Source organism: Acomys russatus, chromosome X (genome assembly GCF_903995435.1).
Source record: "Acomys russatus chromosome X, mAcoRus1.1, whole genome shotgun sequence".
NCBI lineage: Eukaryota > Metazoa > Chordata > Mammalia > Rodentia > Muridae > Acomys > Acomys russatus.
Window position 1 is genome coordinate 37,309,573 of NC_067169.1, and position 20,001 is coordinate 37,329,573.

The 20,001-nt window shown below is 33.3% G+C and overlaps 1 protein-coding gene across 10 annotated transcripts in view; it reads left to right on the top strand.

Moving 5' to 3' along the window:
• Dmd (dystrophin) overlaps positions 1–20,001 on the top strand; it is a 2,465,896-nt gene that overhangs the window by 1,148,940 nt on the left and 1,296,955 nt on the right. For all 10 annotated transcript variants that reach the window (XM_051140917.1, XM_051140916.1, XM_051140911.1 and 7 more), the window contains exons 28-30: positions 4,475–4,609; positions 6,283–6,432; positions 19,562–19,723. In XM_051140917.1, coding sequence (XP_050996874.1) covers positions 4,475–4,609; positions 6,283–6,432; positions 19,562–19,723 — 447 coding nt within the window. The remainder of the gene's footprint in view (positions 1–4,474; positions 4,610–6,282; positions 6,433–19,561; positions 19,724–20,001) is intronic.

Sequence of the window (20,001 nt, forward strand, 5' to 3'; positions counted from 1 at the left end):
CTCTCTCTCTCTCTCTCTCTCTCTCTCTCTCTCTCTCTCTCTCTCTCCCCCGTTCCTATCAGCAACTGAGAATGCCTCTCTGTTGGCAATTGAGTTAGGCATCAATCTATGAGTATAGAAGAATATTATTAGGAATCATTTCATTAATTTTGTTTTGTTCCTTCATGTTTGACTCTTTACTAGGTTTCTGGGCTATCCAGTATCTCACTCCTAGCCATTCAGGCACTGTCAGGTATGAGCCTCAACTTAAACCACTCATTTGTTGTCCACTCCCACAAGCTATCAGCCATCATGACTCCAGAACTTCTTGCAGGCAGGACAGTTGGTTTGTTAAAGGTTTTGTGGCTGGGTTGGTGTCCCAGTCCTTCCACTGTATGCCTTTCCTGTTTAGAGAAGATGGCCAGTTCAGATTCCTATAGTTTCTATTACTAGGAGCCTAGGAGTCCTCACTAATTCACCCTCATAATTTCCAGGAAGTTTCTAATGCACTAGGTTTCCATATCAACCTTCATACAAGCTGCAGTGCCAGTCATCTCTCCCTGTGGAGGGTTGAGAGTGTAGCATAGTTGGAGTGTATTTATTTACCACACAGATGGCCATAGTTTCAATTGTCAGCACTATAAATTCAACAAAAATAAAAGAAAATGTATATGCAGATGAGAGTCTAATTTCTCCTTCTTGTTTGTTCTCTGAGTGAGAAACAAGTGCTTACCCTTCTGAATATAACTATGTCCTCTAACTTCAAATGGTTTCTGCATGAGATGTTGACCACAGCTTTTAAAAGTTGTGTGTTTACTATAGAATGTTGTAATTTAAGTCTTTTTCTAAAGTATGAAAAATAGTTACCAAACTCAATTGATACTGGCAGTATACATAACCAAACTAACACACATTATAAAATTATACATTTTTCTATTACCTCTATAATTTTTCTAGTATTACTTTACCATAAGGTGTGAATTTAAATATTTGTTACAACTTATTCTTTATCCTTAATAGCAATAAGTTTTATTATATGGCTTGTAAAGTTTGTTTGTGAGCTCACCTATTATAAGAATTGTTGTTGCTGGAAATTATTGATTTTGAATGTTGGGCAGCCTTTGCATGTTTTTGTATTTACTATGGTCCTTGAGATGTTATGTTTTGTTACCATCTGAAATAAAAGTTTAATTTTTGTTTTTTGTTTGTTTGTTTGTTTTATGTTGGTTGGTTGGTTGGTAGTTTTGTTTATTTGGTTGGTTTTGTTTTTGTTTTTGTTTTTTTTAATAGACATGGATTCTCTCTGTAACCTTTGCTTTCCTGGTCTCATTTGGTTTTCTGTTTGTTTGTTTTGGGGTTATTTGTTTTTCTTTTTTATTAATTAAACATTTTTGTTTTTTACATATGCATTTATATTATTACATATATATACAATAAACTACCTATAGCAAGAAGATCCATGATACAATCAGGGATTATATAAATGTTACATTCTTAGTGTTTTGGCTCTTTGTATTTGGCAGCCTTGAAGAAAACATCTTTCTTATCTTGGTGCATCTAAAATTCTGAATGTCATTACCAATTTAAAATATCTGTCTTGACCTGGAACTCACAGAGATCTGCCTGTCTCTGCTTCTCCAAGTGCTGGGATTGCAGGCCTGTGCCACTGTACCCAGCAAGTTTCAATTTCTTAGTTGATGATCATTGTTTTCCATCCAAATTACAAAAATATTCTCAGCTTCCTCTTACTGCTTGATGGTGTAGATTTTCCAGTTCTTGTTTCAAAATAAGGGTCACATCATTGTTAAAACAATTCTGACTTGTGTGAGACCAATGTTTCTTTTAGAATGTGAAGCTAGTTTTAAATATCAGAGCTTGCATGTTAAACTACCTATTACCATTTCAATTTGTATTATACTTGCTCCCTATTTTTCCTTTATCTAGCACATAGAGTTTCAAGATCCATGTTTAATAGATAAACTTTAATTTAAAATGCATTATTATACTCAACCTGGAATTTCGATCAAACTGAGATACTGTGTGATTATCAGCTCCATCTGCTATTTTGAACAGTTTGCCTTTTCATGTGTTTTGTACTTCAAGTCCACTTTAAATTCTTTGATTTCAAAGCATTTTTTGTTCCAAACTGTTGACTTTAACAGTTACTCTAAGTCCATTTTCATTCCAATTAATAATTCAGTAATTTGTTTTATTTGGAAAATTTGACCTGTAAAATTGGTATGTTGAGCCTCTCTAAATGTATTTGCTGTTCAAGATGAACTGAGAACAGAAGAAGCCATACATATTGATAAGTTAAATCATCTTGATATCTCATTATTGCCACCTGACCCAAAGTTGATATAACTTTTTACCATTGGCATCCCCTTATCTTAAAATATCTAACATATATTCTGAGATTTAAAGTGATACTTGTATTTCCCTACTAAGATATATGCCCAGAAGGAAAAAAAGGATGTATACCAGCAGGAACATTGAATGATTTAAGGTTTATTCCACCATTTTATAGAAAAATACTTAATTTTCTTTTTGGAATATACTGCCCAAAAATCAATGCAGCTTAGAATGATGTTAAGAAGGCAGATATAGAAGATATCTTCATTATTATTCTTTGGGGGGGTTGATAGCTCATTTATTTGTTTTAATTTTTTATTTTTAATTTGTTCACCTTATATCCCAACTGTAGACCCCTCCCTCATTGCCTCCTGATCTCACTCTCCATCCTTCATATATTCTCCCTCTCTCCCCTAGCCTTCAGAAAGCAGAATCCTCCTCTACTGACATCTGACCTTAGCCTATGAATGCCCATCTGTACTACCTGTATCCTCTTCCTCCTATGGGGGAACCAGAGTCCATGTCAGAAGTAGACTCTACTCCCCATATTGTGAGACCCACAAGGAGGCTGTGCTTCCTATCTATTACATCTGAGCAGAACGTCTAGGTCCACAACATTCATGGTCCTTGGTTGAGGTTTTAGTCTCTATATTATAGTGTAGTTATCTTTTATTTTGTGGCTAATATCTGCTTATGAGTAAGATGCATGCTTTTCTGGGTCTGGGTTAACTCATTCAAATTGATCTTTTCTAGTACCATCCATTTACTTGAAATTTTCAATATTCCTTGTTTTTAATAGATGAGTCCATTGTGTAAATGTACTACATAGTTTAATGCTTTATTGTCCCTTAAAATTATTTATGTAGGGTTTACTTTCTTTTTTTACCTTTGTATTTTTTTATTAATTATTTCCTTTACATCCTGGTCATAGCCCCTTCCCTCCATGTTTCCCCATCCCTCTCCCTTACTCCTCAGAGAAGAGGAACCCACCCACCACAACGTATCCAGTGACATCAGGACTGAGGGCAACCCCTTCCCCTGTAGCCCAGTGAGGCAGCCCAACCAGGAGAAAAAGACAAAAAAGAAAAGCAGGCAGTAGAGTCCATGTCAGAGCAAGTGTCTACTTTCCTCACTAGGGAACACACATGATGACTGAGCTGCCCATTGGCTACAACTGTGCAGGGGGTGGGGGCAGGTCCAGTCCATGCATGCATTATTATTTTCACTATACTTAACAGATTTATTTCAAGCCTAAAGTGAATAACTCTTATGGTAATGTAATTAGGTGTCTTCATATTGCTATTACATAAATAATGCCTCCAATAGTTGTAAAGCATCCAGTTTAATATCAGCTAGATTTCTCCTTATTCTATGCTACATGTTTGTTTTATCTACAGCAATAGAGTCTGACCATTAAGTTATGAGAGTTAACCTACAGCATTATTACTAGTCTGTAGTACTAGGCTGTTCTATGTGACACCTGTGGCCAAAACTCAAAATTATGTATCTTATTCCTGTTATTAGGTTTATCTGATAGCATATAATATCAAGTTGGAGTATCATCACCACTACCACATGGCAATTTCACTTAAATTTCTTTTGTATGTGTGTGTATTTTAGGGAGTTTCTATAATATTATGTTTCCATAAACTTTTTCTTAAAAAAAAAAAAACTTTTAATGTTACACATTGTTGAAATGGTTCAGGTTGGTAATGATATAAGCACTTTCTCAAAGATAAAACAATAAAAGAGCAGGGGTATTCATTTTTGGTGAATTTAAAACTAACAAAACAAGGATAATTGTTGATATTTGAAAAACTCGGCCTGAAGCATGCATTCTATCATATGTTTTGATATTTCTATTTTTATGGATATGATGTTAGTGAGTATCTGATTTTAAAAGGCAAATCACTGGATCTTGAATTTATTCATGTAATAAACTCTCTCCTTAATCACTTATAATTACTGAGGTATTAAGTGAGTTCAAAGTACCTTGTTGCATTTTTATTTCTCTATCGGAAAGTAAAGTGAAATATAGAAAATTAAACCTTCCATTTTTATAAGTTCTAAAATTATAATATGAAAGCCTCTTATTTATTTTTATATAAAAATATTTAATCTGCAATATCCACTTCTTTCTCAGGAAGTTTGGGCATGTTGGCATGAGTTATTGTCATACTTAGAGAAGGCAAACAAATGGCTCAATGAAGTAGAAATGAAACTTAAAACCACTGAAAATGTTCCTGCAGGAGCTGAAGAAATCACTGAGGTGCTAGAGGTAAGTTTTGAATTCACTCAAATGATACTTTGTATGAAGTATTGAAATATTTAATTCCTATGAAAAGATATTGTTTTAAAACACAAGGAAAAAGATGTAGCTCCTAGACATCTTTCAGTCCTGGTAGTTTGGATAAGCCCTTTGTTCCTCGTAGGATCTTTCCAGGTCTCAAGTATATACTATTGACTATTACATGCAAATTAATTGTTTGTTAGGTTTGTTGCTTATTATTCTTACAGGCAATTTAAATAGAAAAAATGATATATCTATATTTCACAAGGATAGGAAAGCTGTAGTTCTTCTTCGACCTTTTCTTGCTCTTAAGGATTTCCAAATTTCTTAATTTTTCTTTGTTGCTCTTAGTTTATCTTTTATTTCTTATATATTACATTTATATCATATTCTTCCCACTCTCCCAATACATTCAAGATCTTCTGGGAGAAGGAAAATCAGTTTAACTTTATGTAAGCAATTAACTTTTATTTATTTATCATATCAATTCCCTTCATTAAGACTTAAAAAATAATTGCTCTATTAAAAGATCTGTAAAATGAAAATATTTAATATACATAATTAAATGTATAGATTATAATAAAAATCAATACTAACATTTCTATTGAAAATTGAGTTTCTCACAGATTTTAGTTGTCAAAAGCATATTTTTACAAAATAATTAGGAAATAACTATACTTTGATTCACTAAACATTTAAGAGCAAAATATATTGATGTTTTTCAGAATTTGAAAAATAATAGACACATAAGGCAGACATGCAAACACCTTTTAAGACTGTTTAATGTTTTTGGAAACAACAACCATTGTTAGAATTGTTAGGCCCCATATAGTTGTGGGATCATGGGAAGTGATATTGAATTGCTTATTACCTAGAATGCCTAAAATTCACATTGAGATTCTTTTTCTTTGAACAATGTATCCAAACAAATCTGTCAACTTTGAACACTGTTTCAGTTAAGGATTATAAGGCTGCAAATAATAGAAAGTTAGGAAATATCTTAATTGCAAATCCCTCAAACAAAATTAAAGGAAACATATTTTCTCAACACACACACACACACACACACACACACACACACATACACACACACATGCACACATACATACACATGCACAGGCACACACACATTAGAGGAAATTACCCAGAAATGACAATGGTCCAACTATTTGATAACTCACTAGGTGATTTTTTTCTGCTTGTCCTTCCAGAGCATAAAGGAACTTACTGTCATTTCTATCAGTCCTAAGACACCTGCTTCTCTCCATATTGTGTCAGTGTTAACACATGTAAAGACTAAAGAAGTTCCTTTGAAAAGAAACTAGGCTCATGAGTTTCCACTACACTTTTCTTCAGAATCACTTTACCTGCATGTCACTGACCACTAAAAAAAAATTACGTTGGAGAACCTCATGAAAAAATAATAAACCATTATTTTAAAGTGTTGTCCATAAAGCATTAATAACTCAGTAAAAAAAATCCTGTGCAATTCTTGTATTTTAAATAACAATACTCCTTCGTGTTTTATTATCCAAATTAAATTTTGTTTTACATTGCTTATGACTTAACTGTCTGTAAATGAGAAAATACAGAGCATTGTGTGTAAATTCAATGTACTTAGAAAAAGATGAGAAGTTTTCATTGTTTGAAATGTGTTTCAGTCTCTTGAAAATTTGATGCAACATTCAGAGGATAACCCAAATCAGATTCGCCTATTGGCACAGACCCTAACAGATGGAGGGGTCATGGATGAACTAATCAACGAGGAACTTGAGACGTTCAATTCTCGTTGGAGAGAACTACATGAAGAGGTATGAAGATAAGTGGAAAATCTTTAATCTACATTTTATAAATTTATGTCAGATATAGTCTTATCCAGTAAAATGAAAAATTGTATCTATTCAAATAAGTCTTAGATTTCACAGCAGTAACTGAATTGTATTTTGTGTGTGACTAGACTCTTTTATTTATTATTGTTATTAGTTTTTACTTTTACATATACATTTATATTATTTCACATATATACAATAGACTACGTACAAGAAGGACCATGAAACAGTTAGGAAATAAACAAAAATTGGAAATAGGTTTTTCTCAAATGTTGCCAGATACAAATAGGCAAAACACTATGAATGTGACTGAATTCTTTTTATTTATTTATTTATTTTAATTAATTAATTAAATAGTTTTTGCATATACTTTCATATTGTTACACATATATACAATAAACTACCTATAGCAAGAAGAACCATGACACAATCTGGAATTATATAAATGTTACATTCTTGGTGTTTTGGCTATTTGTATTTGACAGCCTTGAAGAAAACATGTTTCCAATCTTGGTGCATCTAAAATTCTGAATGTAAATCAGTCTCCACATCATCTTGTCATTATCAACTTAAAACATCTATCTAGACCTGAAAACATCTTAACCCTTAAACTTCTAAGGTTCATTGTAAAACTAAGCTACCTGGTCTTCAATTCCATCAGAGACTTGAGGTAATCAAGTTTATTCCTTCTCAAGTGACTGAATTCTTTTGATACATATTTCATTTTTCTTAGAAATCTTGGAAAGCACATTTTTTAACAAGAAGCTGAGATATATCAAGAAAAATTATCATTCTCAGGTCTATAAACTAATTTTATTATATTGACTTAGGGTTCCTATTGCTGTCATGAAACACCATGCACAAGGCAATTTGGAGAGGAAAGGGTTTATTTCAACTTACACTTCCAGGTGACAGTTCATCACTTAGGGAAGTCAGGACAGGAATTCAAGCGGGGCAGGAACTTAAAGGTAGGAGCATATGCAGAGAACATGGAGGGGTGTTGCTTACTGGATTGCTCATAATGGCATGCTCAGTCTGCTTTCTTACCAAACCCATTACTACCAGCCCAGGCATAACACCACCAGCAATGGGTTGGGCCCTCTCATTTCAATCACTAAATTAAAAAAAAATGCCCTAGAGGCTTGCCTAAAGCCTGATATTATCGAGAAATTTTCTTAATTGAGGTTGCCTTCTCTCCAAAGACTTTAGTTTGTGTCAAGTTGATATGTTTTCCAACATACCTACTATTCATGTTGAATCCTATAGGAACATAGTTGATTTTCTTACCCTAGAAGTGTGTGTGTGTGTGGGGGGGGGCTTTCTTTCTCTTTCTTCCCTCTCAATTTTTCTTTTATCTCTTTTTTAAGTATTTGCACACATTGTTTGTCATCACATATAATTTGCTAAAAATATATACATTTTTATTGGTACACGCAAAATTGTGTGTTCAAAATGGCGTAAAATGTTACCCTACGTCTTAGTGTTCTCTTTCTATGAAGAGATACCATGACTATGTCAATGCTTTTTTAAAATAAATTTAATTGTATCTGGCAGGAAGCACAGTGTCATGTAGACAGACATGGTACTAGAGAAGCAGCCTTTGAGTCCTACATCAGGACCCATAGGAAGCAGAAAGGGAGAGAGAAATACTCAGTTTGGCTTCGGCTTCTGAAACCTCAAAGTTATACCCCAGTGATATACATATTCCCACAAGGCCATGCCTACTCCCATCAAGCCATAACCTTGAATTATGTCATTACCTATGGACCAAGCATTCAAATATATGAGCTTCTGAGGGACATTCCTATTGAAAGCACCACACTGTACATAATTATGATATATTCATATATGAGAATTCACATAAATGGCATGATTTACCTATCAAGCAAAGAACATATATTTCCTACCCAATGTTCCCAATACTCTTCTACATTAAAAAAATGGACGTTTGAGAAGAAATGAAATGTTTTATAATAATACTAAGTTTATTAACGATTGGTTGAGTATTTCTACATCTAAGATACTGTTATACCTTTTGGTTTATATGCAAAGAAAAGCCCTAGTGCTCTTACTACATGGATTTTAGTCTAGTAAAGATCTACCACTTCCATGAAGTTTATTGTGGGTTCCTTTCTCCAGGAGGCTGCCCTTGGGAATCTAGTCACAGACTTTTCCTCTGCGTTCTAGAGGCTAGCTCAAGGAGGCTCTTTCCTGAGAACCAGTCAAGAAGAAGGCCTTCTGGGCAGGGAGGGAGTGCAGGGCAGCTCAGCAGGGCTTGAAACAACAAGAAACTCAGTCCCTTCCAGCAGGAAATGGAGCCTCTGACATGTGAAAAGCCACATAACTGACTGCACTTGTTTAAAATAAAGTCAATCAAGAGTCAAAGAGCTAGATTTTAATTCACTAAGCTTAATGACAAAAAAAGGGAGAGACAAAGGCAGAGAGCTACAGAAGGAAAAAGTCTGTGCCCCCACTTCAGATCAGTGTTTTTAAAACAAAGGTAACTGAAAAGCAGGAGCCTCTCCCAGCACACTTCCTGGAGCTGGTCTCCAGGGGACCTTTGATATGTTTTTCTTCAAAGAGTCAGCTTTTGGCACCTTTTGCATGGGTGATGGTCTGTGGTTTGATCCCTGCAAGGAACTAGCCTTTTAATACATTTGGGCTTGGTAGGTTGTTATCAGCAGGGGTTAGGGCTCACCTATGTCTTAGCAGGAAGCTTACCTGGAGGGAGCTGTCTTCTCTGCCTGCAGACAAGGGCCCACAGTTTACAGGATACAACCAGTGATACCATATGAGGGTAAAAAGAGGGTAAAAAGATTATAGGTTGTTTATAAACTTATATTATACCAGGCAATTAAAAGTAGGAAAACTTCCTGTTTTCATCTTTATTTTATCCTTGTAAGGCTATTTTAACAGTATTTTCCCCTTTTAATGTCAAATTCACTGCTATCCAGTGTAAGTCAAAATAGATATTCCTAGATTAAAATTGAGGGAGATTGATCATTGGATTTTTTTCTATTGAATTTAAATGATGTTCTACTACTATTTGGATGTCATTATCAGGTAAGAAATTATAGTTCAAACTAAATAGTACCACTCTTGAATATACATGAAATATCAAATTCTTTATCTTTAAGCAACTGTTCATTGGCCATTCATTCTGTATTTTATTATTTTTTATTTTTTACACACACATATATATATTATTACACATACATACAATAACTTACCTATAGCAAGAAGAACCACGAAACATTCAGGAATTACATAAATGCTATATTCTTAGTGTTTTGCCTGTTTGTATTTGGCAGCCTTGAAGAAAACATCTTCCCTGTCTTGATGAGTTTAAAATTTAGAATGTAAATCAATGTCGATCATATCTTGTTATCATGAACTTAAAACATCTATCTAGACCTAAAAATATCTTAACCCCCCAAAAAACTAAGTTCAGTGCTGGGTCCCCATCTGATTTAGATCTGTACAAGTACTGTGCATGCTGCCATACTCTCTGTGAGTTCATTTGTATCAGCCCTGTTGTGTCTAGAATACCTTGTTTTGTTGATTTGTTTAATCTGACCTGCCTCTTACAATCTGTCTGCCTCCTCTTCTACAGAATCTCCTGGGCCCTGAGGGGAGGGATCTAATGGAACCATCCTATTTAAGACTGACTCTTTTGGGTACTTTCACTCTACATGATGTCTGGCTGTGGGTCTCTGTATTTGTTCCCATCTGCTGCAGGAGAAAGTTTCTCTGATGATGGCTGAGCAAGAAACTCATCAATGAGTAGAGCAGTCATTTTATTGCTGTCTTCCTTTATCAGAACGATAGTATTTATTTTTCTTCTTGGTCTTTCGTCTACCTAGCACCAAGTCTTGGCTACCTGAGCAGTGTCATGCCTGTTTTTTTCTCATAATGTGGGCCTTAAATCTAATCATATACCAGTTGGTTACTTGCTCAAGAGTGTTTTTTGCTGAATCTTGAGTTAGATTGACTCCCAGCTTCCTGAGGAACTGCCACATTGATTTCCATTATGGATATACAAGTTTGCCCCCTACCAGTAGTGAATGTATGTGTGTTCCTATTACCCTGCATCCTTGCCAACAAGAGCTATCATTTCTTTTTATTGATCTTGGACATTCTGACTTGTGCAAGATGATACTCTGGGTAATCAAAATTGACTGGAATAACTTCTACTATCTATTTATGTACAGACAGGGCATAGAAACTGTACAGATTCTTTACTAGAGAAGGCTCAATACAAAGATGTAATTTTTTTGGTAGAAATTAAGTTCGGAGCAACAAATTTTGAAGAAAAACTCCTGAGGAGATAATTGCTAGTGCTTGGACTGACACTCTTCTGATTGTAATATTGGCATTGGATGCTCATGTAAGGAGGGAATTGTCTAGTTGCGTATAGTGTGAATTTCCTTGGAAATTTGATTGGTGTCACTGGGAGTCACTGGGACACTAAATGTAAAACATGCTTAGATATTTAGGGAACAAAGTAATGTTTTAGATCTGTTAGTCCTAATGGTAAGGTGTAAAAAAAACATGGAACAAAGAAAGCACTACCTACAGAGGGTGCTATCAAACTCTTGTGTGAACAGAATCACTGAATGGCCCATACTTTGTATCTTATAAGCTTATGCGACCCACAGGTTTGAGAAAGAAGTAAAAGTGCAGTAGTACAGAGGAATTTTTACTTCTTTGTTACTGCAGTGCCACCTACTAGAAACGGTTCACATCATGCCTGGGACAAAGGAAAAAAACCCACTTCCACTATCAACATAGACCTGTATTAAATGGAAAACATTCAAATATGTAATTGTCAGAATATATAAGCAACATGTTTTTAAAGAACTATAAAAGGATATGTTCGTTACTATGGTGGTTTGAATGAGAAAGATCTTCTCTAGACTCAGATATTTGAACACTTGGTTCTCAGTTGGTAGTACTGTTTGGGTAAGTGTAGGAGGCATGACCTTGTTGAAGGAAATACATTGCTGTAGGTGGAGTTTCAGAGTTTAAAGCACCGTGCTTCTTCTGGTTTTCTTTCTCTGCTTCATGTTTGTATTTGAAAATTTGTTCTCTGAGCCTCCTATTTCTGCTACCTTTCTGTTTCTGTAAAAAGATGAAGCAACATCTGAACTGGTTAATTCTGCTTTAGTATTAACTGTCATGATCAATAGCTGCAGAAACTCTTTAATATATCTGGATAAATACAACAAATTATTCACTCAGTGTTACATTTTGCATAGGATAAATAGACCAAAATGACAATTATTGATTCAAGGCACACTGAAAAGAATTGGCTTTGTGTCAATCAATTATAGAGTTTAATTTTGTTGCAAAGTCTTTTGTGAAAAAAAAAAACGAATGTGTTTTGTGATTTTGTTATTTTTAAAAAGGTTAAGCTATAATAATAAGATTTATGCTTGCTGTTCAGTGAGTCTCAATTTATGTTGGTTCTTTTGCTGTTACTTATACATGTTGCCAACCCTAATTCAAAATAACGTTTCTGAGATACATTTGATAATTTTAATATGTAGAAAGTCTTTAAACTTGCACTGCTAAAGAAATGTAGGCTACATCTCCTAAAATGCATTATGTTCTATGACAGAGGAAGATGTGTAAGAGTTGTTCATTGAACAATCCTTACTAGAAGATATGTAAAAGTAAACATTTAAGGGCAAAGAATGAATGGAAACTACATATGAGCACAGACCCTTTTATTGCACTGTAAAATCTAGGAATCCATTAGAATCAAGACAATTGATAGTAAGTAAATCTAATATCAAACTCAAGCTGTAAACAGAGCTTCATGATTATTTAACAGGAAACTGGGGCCAAGAAATATTCAAACAAATGAATAAATCAAAGTAACTGTTGACTTCTAGCACTAATCACAAGTAAATGCTAATACCTTATGAGGAAAAACGTCCTTGTCACAGACTTAGTTTGGTCAAATTTGACATCAAATTCAGTATGTACAAAGAAAACAAGGCCACCATGAAGTCATCATAAAAATAAAACAGCAAAACACATTTAAATACCAAAATTAATATATGTTATATGATTTAAAACTTGAGTTATGGTAAAATTCAAAGACAATGTATAGTATATTGTATCAAAAATGAAGGAAGAAAAATGTTACATGTTCTATTTGTATTTTTTATTAAACAAATAATTTTAATTTAAATCAGTCTATGCCTGTTTTATAAATCTTTATGTTACAGTGTCTTTTTCTAAGGAAACTAACAATAATGTTGGCCTCTGGCTATAAATAGTCTATATGACATATATTATGACTAGTACTAGATGATGAAAGAAGACAAATTCTAACAAAATGCTCACTCATCATCTATTTTACTGCTAAAGATAGGTGTGAATTTAAGTAAAAAAATATAACAATAAGGATTGCTCTTCATTAAAATAGTGCTATATTACTCTTATAGAATTGTAAAGCTAATGAATATTGTGAATTTTATTTGAACGGTACTGTCCCCCGAAGTATAGAGTGTTATATAACATGTTATGGAGCTGGAAAATGGGATATTAGCAAACTTTAGTGCTTAACTCTGTTTTTGCAACTTGAAAAACACTTTCAAAATTTTACATAATTTGTAAAAATTTTTTCCATACTCTAGGATGTACTTAAAACAGCAATAGATACTAATGCCTGACCTCCCATTCAGTCTTTCATTTTCTAATTAGAGTGTCTTCAAAAGTGCTGGAGAGAAAAGTGATAAGTAAGAATCATATAAAAGTAAAAAGAAGCCACAATGCAGGGGTTAAAGGCTGAGTGGCCAGGCAAGAGAGAAGGGCTAGTTATTTAAAACAAATAACAAGGTAGAGGAGATAGGTCAATTTGACAGACAGTGATAACTTCAGAAAGTTTTCAGTTAAACAAGATCCATTATTAAGACATATTTAATATGTAAAATCAAGTTACTGAAAGATAAGAAACCAAAGTGGAAAGACTAACTTTGGGAAGGAAAATATAAAATTAGTATTAGACAAAGTTAATTTGATGAGGAAATCTTTAAGAGTGAAAAACTGATTCATGATGAATGCCATCTCTGAGAAATTTGTATAACGTTTAGGTCCATAAAGCCATGGCTTGAGGAAGGGATGGGTAGTGGAACAGCCAAATATTATCACTGTATGCTTAGGATTGGATCACCTTCATTGAAAAGATCCACTAAAGGAAAAAATGCTAGCCAACACTTTACAGCAAAAGTGCTCCTATACAAATTATGATCTACCCTATTTTAGTAAAGTTGTGAATAGTACGAATAGTCAGTTTCTAAGCATCTCACAATTTTCTGTAAAATACTTCCTTAAATCAGAACTATGAGTTCATACCTAAGGAATCAAAAGAAGATAATTTTGGTTGTGTTATGTTTAGTTATTATCTTCAAGAAATGTTTGATTATAGTCTAAAATAACCAGGAGACATGTCTTTGGAATCTTGTCTTAAAATTATAGTTATATTCAGAAATCTTTCATTTGATATTCATTCTCCAATATGTCACCATGTCCTAGTGGTTGTGATATGAATTTCATGTATTATTTTTCCTCTAACTTATCCAGTTAACTTTAGATTCTTATTTTCACCTGTCAGCTGCTGGTCATTTCCTCTAAATTATTATAATCAGATCAGTTGCATACTTTAGGGATTGAGTACAAAAAGCAAATGTAGAACCCTTGTTCAAAGGTTTATATTTGCTAGGCAGCAACATTGAAACAATAAGCCAAGTGTGTACTGTCCTAGAATTGGCTACAATGTGACTACCTGAGTTTCATACAAAAGACATGTCAAAGTATCATTTTTAATTTTTTTGTTTTTAGAATTTAAATTGTTTTCGAAGGTATTCAGAAGTTAAGAATTTAGCCTAATTTCTATGCAGTATTATTGGTTTACTTTTCACTTAAGATAATCAACCAAGGATATTTTTTTCAATTAGTCTTAGTATGTTAATAATCTGGGATTAAATTTTCCTGTACATTTCTAATGTGGTGTTTTCTTCAACTATGTGAATAAAGAGTAATACATACCATATATCCTGGCTTTCCTAAATTGAATGCTTTCTAGTCAAACTAATTTTTTTGTATAAATATTGCACTTTAAGTAGGCTGTTATGATGAACATCTGTGTTTAAGCTGACTTTACTTTTAGCAGTGTAGTAGACATTATACTTGTTACTATAATAATGTTAATTAGTGACTACATTTTGAGTGGGAAAATCATTTATATTAATATTGTATTACTCATTCAAATATTAATATACATATAGTAATATATGATCAGGTAATAAATAACTAAACTTTACGTATAAAGTTTAGGAACCCTGGTAGGCAGTAAACTTTCCAGCATAGTATTTATTTTTTAAATTAATTTATTTATAATATTTTTTTCACATTACATCCCCTAGCTGTTGTTTTGCAGTTCCCACCCTCCCTCCCTCTTCCGCCCTATTCCCCTCCCCTAGAAATCTAATGGGAGTGGGCGGGAGGGGATCCTCCCCCACTGTCTGACCACAGTCTATCAGATCTCATCAGTGTAGCCTGTAAACCCTTCTTCTTAGTGCCCCAAAGGACACTGCTCCAAGGGGCAGTGATCAAAACGCAGGCATCACAGGTCATGTCAGAATCAGTCCCCTCTCTCCCCCTTTTCCACAAACATGAAGCATGAGCTGTCCATCAGTTACATCTGAACAGGGTGTCTAGGTACTCTACATGCATTGTCCTTGGTTGGTGTATCAATTTGTGCAGGCCCCCTGGGTCCCTATCCACTGGCCTTGGTGTTCTCTCTATGGAGCTCCTGACCCCTCCAGGTCCTTCCACCACACCCTTCAGTCTTCCATACAACTCTCAGTTCTTTTCCTAAGGTCTGGCTGCAAATCTCAGTATCTGTCCTGAACACCCTCTCTGTGGAGTTTCTCAGAGGACTTCTATGTTGGGCTAATATTCACTTATAAGTGAGTATATACCATGCATGTCTTTCTGGGTCTGGGTTACCTCATTCAGGATGATCGTTCCTACTTCCATCCATTTGCCTGCAAATTTCAAGATCTCATTCTTTTTGATAACTGAATAGTATTCCATTGTGTAAAAATACCACAGTTTCTTTATCCATTCTTTGTTGATATACCATATAGGTTGTTTCTAGATTCTGGCTATTATGAATAAAAGTGCTATGAACGTAGTTGAGCATATGTCCTTGTTGTATGCTGTTCTGGTATCTTTCATTTTTCATTGTTCATAAGTTTTACTTCTAGATAATAATGCAACTTCATAGAGACAGAAGGGCATAGGACCTTTAATATATATGTATTCTCTTTAAAATTTTCATTTTCTAGCTTAGGAAATTTTCTATTTCATTTCACAAATGTAATAGGAAATGTCTATATTTTGATGATTACTTACAAACACTAGCTAGCACCTTTACCCATGGGAGGTTTATGCAGTCTATTCCTATTGTGCCCATTGTTTCAGTTTCATAGCTAATGAAGACATTTAACATTTTTATGGCCAGCTCAATACAGCTGAGTGATCCGTGATTTCCAGTTTCTGAACAAGTAAACCAAAGAAGGGAAAGAGTGATTGTTCTCATAGACATTTACTTCCTCACACAGAATGAACACTCTCTTGGAAAATGTTGATGAGATTGAAAGTTTATCTCTGTCGTGTTCACCATGTTTTCTCTGTCCATATAACCAATGATCCAGATGGGACATTCTCTGTTGGAAAGGCTCTGAGAAGTTTTACATGGCTATAGACTGTGCAATTCAATATAATTTTAATATTTCTGATGTTATAACAGTTGTATGACTCCTATAGTCAAGGTCTACAATGAACCTGAAACTATTACTATTAATAACAACAACAAAAACAACAACAATGATAATAATAATAATAATAATAATAATAATAATAATAATAATAACAATAACAACAACTCTGCATGGTTAGGAGAATAAAAATTCCACATAAGATACAAGATTTATTTAAAAGTGATATTTTATAAAATATTATTGAATTTATTTTCCTTTTGTAATATTTCTTCTGTATTGGAATATATAGTCATATTTCAAATACATATTCATTCCAATTCTTAGTGATTTCACACAATAAATTTATTCTGCTTTGGGTACTTTTTCAAAAATATTTTATTATTCTTTAAAAATGTTATATGAAATTCTTTTGATAATATTCACACACAACTCCTCTCTCTAACTCATCAAATATCTATCCCATGTCCCTACACACCTCCAACTTTCTACCCAATAATTCTTTCCTACTCATTTAGTCTAAAGGAGTTTCTTCAGTGTTTATCATACTGCTACATGAAAGGAAACTACATGAGAATCCAAGTAATAAATCAGTTCAGTTATTATTCTAGCAAAACCAAATCATTAAAATTTTATTTTGAAAATATATAGACCACATTAAAATAATATGTTTTAAAATTGTCTTCTTTTAAAAACTCTTGTTTTCCACTTTATTTCTGTTGATCTCTATAATTCTTATTACTGCTGAGTGGATTAGCTAAAGTTAGGAAATAACATTTTAAAACAGCAGTTAGAAATTCTTTTCAGACCAAAACAAAATACCTGATTATGACTTACCTATTACTACTAATTCCATTCACTGTAATAGCAAGTCAATTGTTGCAGAGTCCTGCAAACACAGAGTCTGGCATCCTGTTTGGGTATGCCTAATAAGATGTTTAAAAATAGAAACCAGCTTATGGCATGACTGGTTCAAAGCTTGGATTTACATGAAGTCTTTCACTGCCTGAGATAAGCAATCCATGTAATCACTCTTTTATTGGCTATCTGTCAGGCTAGACCAAGAAACAACCCACCTCAGATATTTTGTCATCACCTTTTATGTCTATGTACTATGTCATGTGGCCCATTTAATCTCAAGAACGTAAAACAAAGATTTAGAAGCATAAACATGAGGCTAGTGATATGAAATAGGCTACATTACATCCTTTCCAATTACATTAAAATCCTACAAATGTGCACAGAGTATTGTGCTGGGTAAAAATCTAGTCAGAGAAAGGATCACATTTAAACAATGTCTGATCAGACAATTACTTCATACTATCATTGGAAGACTTCTGTGGCTACCCTTCACAATGCTGACATTTTGTCATTAGGTGGAGACCCACACGACTGAAGGAACTCTATGCCACAAACACCTAAAATACAGAAAGAGAAGGCTCTAATTATAACTATGAGCATTGTTATCTGAATAATTATAGGAAGTAACTTGGTTGATATTTTGACTGAAATAAAGGGAATTGTTTTATCTAGAATACAGGGCAAGGTCTCAGTCATCAATATTAGACAGAATATTTTGGTAGATATAGATTAAAATTGTTTTATATGATGTTCCATCCTGTTATAATTTTAAAATAAATGTATTAAGGAAGAGTTATTCTTGAAATGTAATATCTTTATTTACATTCTACTTCCATTATAATTACATTTCTTGGCTGTTTGAACTTTGCAGTTTTCCCCTTTAAATAAATCACTTTTCACGTCATTTGTTTAGTCTGAACAAGGCTGTTAGTATTCCTCTGGAACTTGATGTTCAGCAAAGAACCTCATTAGAGCAAGGGATCAAAAGTACATATACATATTTAATAGGAAATTACAAGGTAGTATATCAATGCAAATTGAATAATAATAGAAACTATTAGAATATAAAGGAAATTAAGCAATTAATGTGTTAGATATATTAGTTTAAATATTCCATACCACATACAAATATCAAATTGTCATACTATAGATATACACAGTTTTGTTAGGGCAGGGATGGTGATGAGCTTTAAATATGTTCAAGGAAACTTAATTTCTTTTCATCAAAATGTAAATTTGAAGCTCAGACCTTTCTATAATAATGTCTGAATAATAGAAAGAAATAAACATATAATATTTTCAAAGATTCAAAGACATCATTGGAGCAGTATATCCCAGATTTAGAAAGTACCAAGAATAGGAAGAGATATTCATACAGACCCTCAGCTCCTTTTTTTTTCCAGATAACATTAGTTGAATTTATTCTTTGTGTAACAGTATGTTCTTAATTGCCTTTGTTAAAAATAACAAATCAAATGCTTTTCATATATATATATATATATATATATATATATATATATATATATATATATATATATATACAACAAAAACATTTTGAAATACGATGTAATCCTGAGAAGCAGCTTTCTCATTACTATTTATTAATCACTATCAGGTCCATTCCTCTATGTGATTAATGACTTAAGAAATTTACAATAAGTTTTTGGTTTGCTCTTTACCTTTAGAAGGATTCTTTTAAAGTTCTTTAGATCCTTGAAGGTAGACCTTGAAATCTCTTCAGCATGCTATTAATAATTGAAAACTGTTTAGATTAACAACATTTACAGTAAAAATCAAGATTCATTACAGTGATATTGGGCTTGGCTATTATTTGTTCTGCTTGAATAGCAGTACAAAATCATTTGTACAGTTTCCATTATCTAAATTATAAAGAAAAGCAGGGAGGAGAAATAATTAAACAAAGTGGGTTAAAAACTGTATTCAAAATAAAGCCTTAAACAGATGGTTGTCTAAATTTCTCTTTTAGAAAGCAGCCAATTCTGAACAGATTGTATATGTGTCTAGCCTGTGGAAGTAGATTATCTCTCTTGAATTGGATTTGTGATGACGGTGACCCTATTCTAAGTAAACTAAATCTCTTGAATAAATCTAATGAGATCAGGAGGAACATTCAGCCTGAGGAGGAGAGATTGCAACAACTGAGATGATTTGCTAATGTTTTCTTCCATCTTCTTCCTTTGATGTGAATGATATTTTAACTTTTGTTTCTGCAGACACATTTGATCCTGTGTATTAAGTGTTGTTTCTTTTATTTTTCTTCTCCTTTTATTTATATAAACAGAGCTGAATGAGCACCCGAAGGCTGCGCAATCTGTCTTATAAAAAGGTGATTTCGGAAGAGTCTAGATTCTTCACTGACTATGTGACAGAAAGTATATAAAATGTACTAAGAGCAAATATTTAAATAATTCACTGTTATTTCTTCTTTTATTTAGGCTGTGAGGAAACAAAAGTTGCTTGAACAGAGCATCCAGTCTGCCCAGGAGATTGAAAAGTCATTGAACTTAATTCAGAACTCCCTTGAATTCATTGACAAGCAGTTGGCAGCTTATATTGCTGACAAGGTGGATGCAGCTCAAATGCCCCAGGAAGCCCAGGCAAGTAGAACAAACTGGGCATGACCATTTGTTTTCATTTTTATATTTTTAATGTTTTTACTCCAATGAAATGCTTTTGGCTTTCGTATTTAGCAATTATTTAATTAATTTTGAAGATGTTACCTTTCATTTATTAACTTGTCTGTTTGGAAGTAGGAACTAAAGTAGTCAATGTTATAATGCTAAGGTTTATTTTCCAAATTATATAGTGAACCTGTTTCAAATATAGACAGTGAAACTTAACAGATCTGATATTAATTGTTTACAAATGTTTTAAA